The sequence below is a fragment of the Triticum dicoccoides genome, chromosome 7A (genome assembly GCF_002162155.2).
Source record: "Triticum dicoccoides isolate Atlit2015 ecotype Zavitan chromosome 7A, WEW_v2.0, whole genome shotgun sequence".
NCBI classification, from domain to species: Eukaryota; Viridiplantae; Streptophyta; class Magnoliopsida; order Poales; family Poaceae; genus Triticum; species Triticum dicoccoides.
Window position 1 is genome coordinate 170467976 of NC_041392.1, and position 10120 is coordinate 170478095.

General features: G+C 43.3%; 1 protein-coding gene across 1 annotated transcript; it reads left to right on the forward strand.

Moving 5' to 3' along the window:
- Window positions 1-3140: 3140 nt before the first annotated feature.
- On the forward strand, window positions 3141-9621 carry LOC119330675 (inactive poly [ADP-ribose] polymerase RCD1-like). The gene is made up of 8 exons (XM_037603789.1): window positions 3141-3368; window positions 4708-5686; window positions 5769-6004; window positions 6094-6173; window positions 6671-6799; window positions 6899-6994; window positions 7962-8991; window positions 9124-9621. Exons 2-8 carry the CDS (start codon window positions 4722-4724, stop codon window positions 9264-9266), a joined length of 2679 nt encoding a protein of 892 aa, XP_037459686.1. The 5' UTR covers window positions 3141-3368; window positions 4708-4721; the 3' UTR covers window positions 9267-9621.
- The last annotated feature ends 499 nt before the right edge of the window (window positions 9622-10120 follow it).

The window sequence follows — 10120 nt, forward strand, 5'->3', positions numbered from 1 at the left end:
ACTCATCACCGTCCAGCAAGCCTACGATGGAATTACTCACGCACAACGGTGAGCATCATGAAATTGGTGATAGAGGATGGTTGATGATGACGACGGCGACGAATCCCCCTCTCCGGAGCCCCGAACGGACTCCAGATTAGCCATCCCGAGAGGTTTTAGGGCTTGGCGGCGGCTCCGTATCATAAAACGCGATGATTTCTTCTCTCCTATTTTTTCTCCCCGAAAGCAGTTATATAGAGTTGGAGTTGGAGTCGGGGTCTCCAGGGGGCCCACGAGGTAGGGGGGCACGCCCTAGGGGGGGCGCCCCCCACCCTCGTGAGAAGGGTGTGGGCCCCCTGGTCTTCATCTTTGGCGAGGATTTTTTATTATTTACTGTAAGATATCCCGTGAAGTTTTAGGTCATTCTGAGAATTTTTTTTCTGCACATAAAACAACATCATGGCAATTCTGCTGAAAACATCGTCAGTCCGGGTTAGTTCCATTCAAATCATACAAGTTAGAGTCCAAAACAAGGGCAAAAGTGTTTGGAAAAGTAGATACGTTGGAGACGTATCATGGCGCTACCCCTTGGGATAGCCAGAGGGCAACCCACTAGGACCCTCTAGAAACTCCAGAACTTTCTGGTGCGCTCTATAACCTTCCGATGGCTTCTAAAAAACCAGGATGCTCTCAAGAACTTCTGGGATACTCTCGAGCACTTCTGGGACGCTCCCAAATCCATACATAACCATCCAGAACTCTTTTAGTGCCCTTCTCTCATAGTCCTATGTACTCCTACTTCTCTAAAAACCACTAGTCGTTAAACGTGTACAACCCTACAGGTTCGGTAATATACAGACATGACCCTGCAGGTTAAGCATGTTCACTGTGGGAAGTTTTTTGTTTAGCTAGGTGGTTGAAACTTGTTGTACCGTGGGAACGAATACAATATCTAAAAGTGGTGGCACATGTATTCAAGGGACATGCCTGGCATGTTGTGGCCGTTGGGGAGGTGGATTCGATGGCGTGGAGGGAGGCGACCGGTGGGAAGACGAGGCGATTGGGAGAGGTCGACGAGGACATGCAGATCCAATGGCATATGGGGCGCATGAACCCGGTAGACTGCAGGTACCCATTGTGGCCCTTAGGGAGGCAGATCCGATGGTGAGGAGGGAAGTTGTCGATGCGGAGGTGGGCTAAGGAGTAAGCTAAGAGAGAGTATCAGAGGCTATGAGATGGGCAGATGACAAAAGCAGGATGCCCCACATTCTCAGTTGCTGATTCTCAGGCTAATTCTACTTCGCTGGTAGAAAATCTACTTACCTAGGAACAGGCGATGGAACATACCAATGACACTCGTGCTATGAAGAAATATGAGATTCTCAAAACAGGGAAGGCTACGGATACACATTGGGCTAGGTTAACAAGTATCTTTGTTTGACCTTGGGTTCATTGTTTCATGCTGGAGTCAAGCTCTACTGGTTGGCCTGAGACGGAGTGGAGAGTGGGAGCGGCACCAGAGGTTTTGGATGGCGAAGCAAGGATGGTGTTGATGGGCTAGAGGTGTGGCCCATCAACGGTGGTACCTCGTCGTTGACGGATCAGTAGTAGCCACCCGCTGGAGCTGAGTGGTCGTCAGTGTTTTGGCACACATGCCCGACCACTCTGTTCACCTCTCGTGGGTCACCATATTGCCCATTAGTGGTGACTTCCGACACCAGTTGTCTACTGGTTATCGTTGGTGGATTAACAATGACCCATCATCAATAATGCTCATCATTGATGGCCTATCAGTAGTAAACTGAATGGTGAAATGTTAATTGTAGTGTTGATGTTAGTTATTCCTTCATATTTGACATCATGTAGTCCATTAGACTGGGGCATTTGGACTTACAGTAAAAGAAAAGAAAAGTAGAAAGAATGAGTTAAGCGACTAGTCACCCCCCTCCCACTCGATCACGAAACATAGAAGACATTTCCTATATCATGCCCATTGCCTTAGTTTCTCAAGGATTCGCACAGGGCGATCATCACGGGTCAAGCCCATTAGCGTAGTAAGGCAAGACCATATTTTTTACATTTGTTCGCTAGCAGTTGGTTTTAGAGCCATTTTTCATGTTCCTTCTGGTTCTAGTTTCTTCTTTTCATCCATTAGCTTTATTCATATTTTTGACGCAAATTTTTTTTTAAAAAAATCACGTCTGTTTTAACAAAAATCTATAAATTTGAAAATTATCATATTTTTAAAAAAATGTTCACATAATTTAAAAAGCATTCACATTTTAAACATATTTTCGCATACTTAAATTCAAAAAAATCATGTTTTTCTGAAGAATATTCTGGATTTTTTAAAATTGTTCTCAATTTTTTTTAAAATGGTTGATTTCTTAGAATGAAAATAAAAACTGTGTGTTTGTAAAAGGAAACTAGTTGAAAACATATAGAAAATCAATAAAAACAAAAATATCAGTTCTCTCTTCCGAAGTGGGTTGGCCCAATCCCGTGCGCCCGTCATGTGCGTTTGGTCAGCAAATTGACACAGCGAGCATGATAAGGCTCCCAACCCAGAAGGCCGTGAAAGCGGAGTGCTCCTAGTCCGCGCTCGCGCGCCCCCTTGCATGGGCCGGCACAGCTATGCGAGCGAGTAGCTTGCTCATCAAGCACACACGCCGACTGGTTGACCGTTGAATCTTAGGAAAACACACGGGTTCATTTTTTTCAAATCTGGGAAAACTTTCATGCTTCAGAAAAGTTTATAAAATTTTAAAAATATGAAATTGCGAATTTGAAAGAATTTCACCTATTTGAAAAGTGTTCACAGATTTGAAAAGTATTCAGGAACTGAAACAAGTTTCATGGATTTTTAAAAATTATGAATGTGCAGATTTGAAAAATGTTCATGAACTAAAAAATTAAAACTTGTTTTTGATTTTCTAAAAAATCACGAATTTGAAAAGGAAAATTTTAATGATATTAAGTAATAAAAAGTAAAAACAAAAATAATAAAGAACGAACAAAGACAGAAAAACGGTCGACAGCTTCTTGAAGCTTTCCAAAACCGGGGACGCCTTTAACCAGCGCACTGAGCGCCGAATAGGAACCAGCGCGAAAGCGCCCGATCAACGGGCCTTGCACGCATCATCATCAGAACGGGCCAGCGTCCCTGCGTGCCAGTCCAGCCCACGTGTCCCGTCTCCTCCATTTCTCTCCTCCGACTCCGAGCTCTCCAGCCTCGCCGCGAGAAACCCCGTCCCGGATGTCGGAGGCCGTGGAAGCACCGGAGGCGCGGGAGAGGGTGCCGTCGTCGCCGCCCTACTGACCGCACCCGTCACTTCCACCGCCGCGCGCCCGCGTCCCCTCCGGCGACGGGTCCTCCCTCCTCTGTGTTTGTAAGGCCCCGTTCCTCTCGTTCCCTCGCGTCATCCCTCCCTCCCCCTTTGCTGCATCATCTGCGTTGCTTGTCCTTGTAAGAATTTTCGGTTTGGTTGCTCATAGCCTCATAGGAGTCCTCTAGTTGTTTTAATAAAAAAAATCTGGATTTTTATTTCGTTTCTTCTTTTTTTGTTTTTGCGGGAAGTTTCTTCTTCTTTTGTTCGGTTTAATTCCATTTCAAGTAGGGTTTTTCCCTTCACTCATAGACGCTAGTTGCTTTAGAAGGGGTTTCCCTTTCCTTTTCCGTTCGCACAGTGGTGGATTACTGGATTTATTAGTGCCCTGTTTTAAATGCGCTTCGACATTTGCGATTCGGCACCTATACAAGAAAAATCTTGAACCCACGTTGAGGGCCTAGGACCCCACTCAAAATATGTAATTCGGACATAATTTCTTTGTATTTTAGAAGAAAAAAGACGCCAGAACTATGTGAATTTGTACAAGCCTCAGGCCCCCCACTTCTATAGTTTGCCCCCAGCGCCCCAATCAGATTTTTTTTCTACTTGAATGCTTTCGCAACATTTTAACTATTTCTTTTATTTTGCATTGCACCTGAAAGTAGTATCTATGTAAGTAATTTTCTTTGATGAGTTATTACTGGTTTTATATTATCTTTCTGCATCAAATATTTCCTGCCAAGTGCATGATTATGCTGCTGTTTGCAAGAGATTAATGAAGATCCCTGCTTATGCAACTGTTGTTGTCTTACCAAAGATTGAATCAAGTATTATGTAAGATACATTAAAAAATGGTAGTTTCATATGTCAATAGCTTGTATTCTCTACTCTTATTGGCAGCATTTGAGTCTCTGGAATAATCTGTGGCCTCTTCGAGAAGCATAGTCACTTAGCCAGGAACTCAGGATGCCCATAAGTTGTATTGTCTACTTCTATATACTGATTTACATATCAAAAGACACCGCAGACAAGTACTTGAATACTCCCTCCGTCCCGAAATAAGTGTCTCAGCTCGAGACACTTATTTCGGGACGGAGGGAGTACTTTACTGCCTGCCTCTTTGAAGAACACGTTCACTGAATGATGATTCCTGTATTTGAACCATTTCCATATCTAGTCATTTGACTTGTGCTCTGATGAAGTCCACTTCTATTTGCAAAGTAGTGCTGATTAAGACTTTCTGATGTATCTGTGTGTTCCGTGTTACACTTACATTTACTGTTGCCTTACAGGATCGTGTTATACTTATGAGATAAATATTAAAAAAGTAAGGGAAGAACTGTAAATTTTCTATCATATTAGGATCACCCATTGCCATGTTTCTTTGTTTTTCTATTAGGAAGTAAAGCACCCATGGATCCACTGCAAAAGTCTAAGGCTTTGTGCCTGAAGCGCAAGCCCGATGATGATTGCTTGGCGAAAAACAGCAAGTCCCATCATACTGAAATTGATAATGTATCTTCTATGGTGCACAGCGGATCCTCATCGGATTTACCTGCTCACAGTTGTCACAGCCAACCTAATCTTGCTAATGATTGTGTTAATTACCTGAAAAGTGGGGCGCCAAGTCGTGTCGTGTTTTACAAACAAGGTTCATGGTGTGACTTTCCTGACAAAATAGTCACATCCATTGTTGATGCATTCGGAGGTGACAAATCTAGTATCGTTGTTGTGATGGATGACCAGCCTCTACTTATTGATTTCTTATCAATGACCTTGGTGAACCTAAAAACGAGGAAACAGCGATCTGTTGCATGGCTTGATGGGACTAACAACTGGTCTTTTCCGTCTTCATTCTTTGATGAGGAAGTTGAAGAATCCGCAAAGTTGAGCAGAAATGTTGTTGAAGGTGCTGCACTAGGTTCCGTTAGGGGTAATGTTGTGAAGCCTCCATCTGATGTGGCGAAACAAGCTATGCTTGAAGCCAGCCCTCCAGTTATACAGAGTTCTTGTGCTTTAGATATATTGCGTAAGAAGATTGTACATGTTGAAAGAGGTAGCGAAAGCTTTCTGTTTGTTCAGAACCTTTTCCTCTCTGGTATGGGTTCATTTGCAGTGCCTAACAACATTCTTCATATTCATCGGTACTCTCCAAAGGATATCCCTGCACAGCGTAGACTTGAAGCTTTTGAGAAACAGTTGTGGTTGACAGGACAGAAGTCTGGCAATGCAAATGCAAAATATGGATGGCTTGGATCCAGAAAGCAAGACATTGTCAGTGTTATAGTTAATGGTTTTGTTAGCACTGGAAAAAACACTCATGATACGGTAATGGCCGATGGCATTTATCTGTCACCTGAAAACCGCGCCTTTACAAGGTTGTCATTTCATTTTATAGTTTCAATGGTCTGTTTTAGTTACATATCAGTGGATGTTGCATAACATTTTATTATTTTGCAGTGTTGGTCTTTGTGATGTTGACGAAAAAGGGGTACAGTATATGTTGTTGTGCCGAGCCATATTGGGCAAAACAGGAGTTATCAAACCAGGTTCACAGGAGGAGTTTCTAGGCATTTATGATTCTGGCGTTGATGATTGCTCAAACCCAAACTATTATGTGATCTGGCCATCACACCGAAGCACTAATATTTCTCTGGAATACCTTATAAGTTTCAGGCTTGCTCCAAAAGTTCAAGGTATGCTAAGTCGTTTAGTGTTGAATTTCTTATCATGTATGTTTACATGAGATAAATGACTGATCCACTTTGACTGTACTTATTTACAGAGTATTTTCGTAGCTTGAAGGGTTTATGGTTGCGCCCACCTCCAGGTGAAGTGAAAGTGGATCCTTCTATTCTTCAACCAGTGAGTCACCTGAACTCTTATCATGGTACTCCCTTCGTTCGCAAATATAAGATGTTTCGGATATTTGAATATGGACTACATACGGACTGAAATGAATGAACAAACACACTAAAATGTGTCTATATACATCCGATTCAGAAAAAAGTTTGAACATCTTATATTTATGAACGTAGGGAGTACTTCCCAATAGGAGCTAACGGGTTATAAGCATACTGTTTGCTTGGATGTGTCTTTGAGTATTAGCAATTTTTGCCAGAGTATGTTTGTCAAATTTTAGGTCGCGAGATCTTATGGGTTTCACCTCTAACCTACCCCCAACTTGTTTGGGACTAAAGGCTTTGTTGTTGTTGTTGTTGTTGTTTTGTTGTTGTATGTTTGTCAAATTTTAACTTTACCTCCAAGTACTGCTCTCTGTGCCTTCTGTGTTAAAAAGCACTTCTAGTGCTGTCATAAGCTAATAATCTCCTGTTGATCTGACATCTATGACTTGTATGTAGGTACTATGTCAAACTGATGAAGGGCCAACGTCTCCATGGATTTCATTCAGATTGCTCTTTGAGACAATACAAGACAGTATATCGTCTTTAGCGAGGGAATTGCTCTATCGCCACTATGAGGAGTTGAAGGTATTGCCTTCTTGGCAACTTCTATTTTGTTATCAATTGTCACTGAATTTTGCAGTCAGTTTGCTTCTGTCTATTCATTCAAATGATTTTATTACACAGGAAAATAAGATTACTCATGATGAAATGGTCAAGAAAATGATGATAATAGTTGGAGAGAAATTACTTCTGGATTCCTTAACAAAACTTAAATACAGTGTAAGTTACTCTGGCAGTATACTTTATCTAAGTACACATTTGATGATCACCATACCAAGAGTGAATTACGCAAGACTGGTGTACAGAGCAATGTTTTGTGATGCGTCTGCGAATATTTCTTAATGCCTATGAACAACAATTTTTGGTTGGTGCCCACGCATGTCAAACCTAAGTTAGCCAAAGTGAAAGTGTGGCTTGGCTCAAAAGTGTGCCAACTGAGAGCCTCAACTGTAGCCACATTGGCTAAAATAAGAGTATGACACTAGGGATTTGGGCTAAGAAAGTGGGGCAAGCCTTTAGAGGTTTGTGCCTATTATATTCTTAGACTAAGAGAGCATCGAATATTACTTTTGAGATGTTCTTAATTATTCATAAGGTAAAAGTCCCCAAATTTATTGCTGGTGCAATGGTGCTGTTCTCTTGATGGAATGATGGCATGGTTAGCTTTTTTGTGTAGTACTACTACTTACCTCTGTTTCAAAATAGGAGGTGTATCATGATTGTCCAAGCTCGTGCTTTGACCAACGATTAGTCCAACAATATTTGGTTTATGAAAATAGACACCATTGGGTTCGTAAACAAAAGCAGTTTCTTTGATTGTGATTTTGTAACTGTAGCTGTTAACAAAATACTGTTTTAGATATTTACGGTCAGAGCGGAGGGAGCATGTGCTGTTCGACAAAGTTGGCATAGTATTTACTGTGTTTTACAATGTTTGTGCATCTTCTTGGAAAGCTTTGTTTCCAATGTTGGCCCAAATGACAAATCGATAGTTTAGTCATTGCAATATTTCCACTCTCCCTTTCATTGCTGCCAAAGAGGTTGTATCATGTCATTCTCTACTTTGTGTGCATGCCATTTCAGTATTTTTTCTTATATTTAGCGATTCCTTGTCTGTGGACGTTGTGGGCTTGGACAAATGTGGCCAACCACGTTTCTGTTCTTAACTTCTTCCCTCCTATTGCAGCCGTCATTATGGTACAACTCTCCTGCAAAGAATACCAGTTGTCCTGCAACATTGGGATCTGTCTGCATTGGGACAAGTACAGATGTTGTATCTGCAACTCCTAGTCATGATGGTCCAGCACCAAGTGTACTTCGTGAGAATTGTGAACCTGTGAATTCCACATATGGTGGTTCTCCTGCGAGTGCAGTCCGAGGACAGCATTCGCCCACCCCAAGTATGTGTTCGGAAAGCTCTTCATCCCGCTGTACTAACAGCCAGGATCCTTTTGCATCCATGGTGGCACCTCTAGGTCATGACGCCCTTGTGAGGAGTGCGTTGCTCAGTGTTAATGGCTTGGATTCTTCTGGACCAAGCATGGAATATAATGGTCATGATACCCTCGCACGAAGCTGTTCTGAAGGCCATGACTCTCATGTATCAAGACCAACACCTGGGAACACTGCATCTGTCAGTATGGAAGGCCTGCATTCTGCTGCACCAGGTACGACACCTGAAGCCCATGACGCTCTTGCATCCAATAGGGCACATGAAAGTGTTGCTGCAACTCCAGGCGTATCATGTCAAGCCTATACTCCAAGTAGGGTTCCTCAGTTCTCCGCAGCGACAAGTATGGCGCCTGAGCTCTGTGCACCAAGAAGTATGGCACCACATCTCCGTGCGCCAAGAAGTATGGCGCCTGAGCTCTGTGCACCAAGAAGTATGGCACCGCATCTCCGTGCGCCAAGAAGTATGGCGCCTGAGCTCTGTGCACCAAGAAGTAATGCACCACATCTCCGTGCGCCAAGAAGTATGGCGCCTGAGCTCTGTGCACCAAGAAGTATGGCCCCGCAACTCCGTGCGCCAAAAAGCATGGCGCCTCACCTCCGTGTGCAAAGCAAGGTGCCTAAAGTTCCTGCAAGAAAGACCATGCCTGAAGCCAGCTATTCCAGTGCAGCAACTGTGGTTCCTGTGATCTGTAAACCTCTGTCATCGAGTGTTTTACCAAAAGAGAAGAGTCATCCTACATCAAGCAAGGAGTGCATGACATCAGGTTTAATTCTAAACCACAAAACGCTCTTAACCTTAGTATGGTGCTTGAAAATCTTATTCTCATGCATACCAAGGGATGCATTTTGCATCTTCCTCTCTCTGTTGATCAAACCTTGTTAACGTTTCTGTGCAGAAAATGTGGCTCCAAAGAATCCAGCAGCGCAGTGTGGATCAAACAAGAGCCTCCCCAGGATAGGCGTTGACGATGGCAGCACCGCCGCATATTCAGCAGATAGACTCATCACCCTGTCAGCGGAGGGCGAGAAATGCCTGTAGAAGACCCCGTTGTGTCAGTGACCGCGTTCCCGCTGAAACCCATATGTGGTGTCATACAACCCGTTCTCCTGTGGATGCACATGAACAATTGGTCTTAGCCTGTTACTCTGGCAGGTCTCCGCTCACTCTTGTACAAAAAGCAGTAACTCGGTACACTTCCCCTTACGCGACGCAAATTTTGCCTTGTCGACTCGGATGGTTGATCTGTGGTGGTCAGTTAGTGTTTCTCACATGTCTTCCTACCTGGCTTAGGCAGTGACTAACTGACTATGGGCCACTTCTTTTCAGCTTCTGCGGCAGATTCAGAAGCTGAAAAGAGGTGTGTTTTGCCCCTCAGCTTCAGTGGTGTTCTTCACACTTTGTACAAAGAAAAGTTTCTGAATGCTGTTCGGCTGCTTGATGATGCCGGGTGCAGCATTCTGGTACGATGTGATACTGGTTACTTTCTGAAATGAAACCCATAAACTGAAACCTATTTTTTGGTCCCCGATCTTTCCCTTTGAATGCATGCCCGCTTGAATCGAACCGATGTGTCTTCAAGCACATGCTCAGCATGTCTTAGAGAAAGTGCACGGGCCAGGTAGTTTCCCTTGAACCATATGATTGCAAGCCGCCGCAGAGCATCTGTAAGAAACAGGGAGACGGGTGGCATAGGGGTTCGATGCCTTCATCAACAAAGCCCATGGACAAGAATGGCGTTCACAGATTCGTTTTCCATTTCCATGCATGTGTTTCGTGCTTCTGAAGGGAATTTCCGTGCATGTTCCAAGTTCACTTTCTTTTCTCTTTCTCTCTCTTTTTTAGAAAAACTTGAAGTCTTCTGAAACTACTACTTTGGTGTCTGAGTGTGCAGG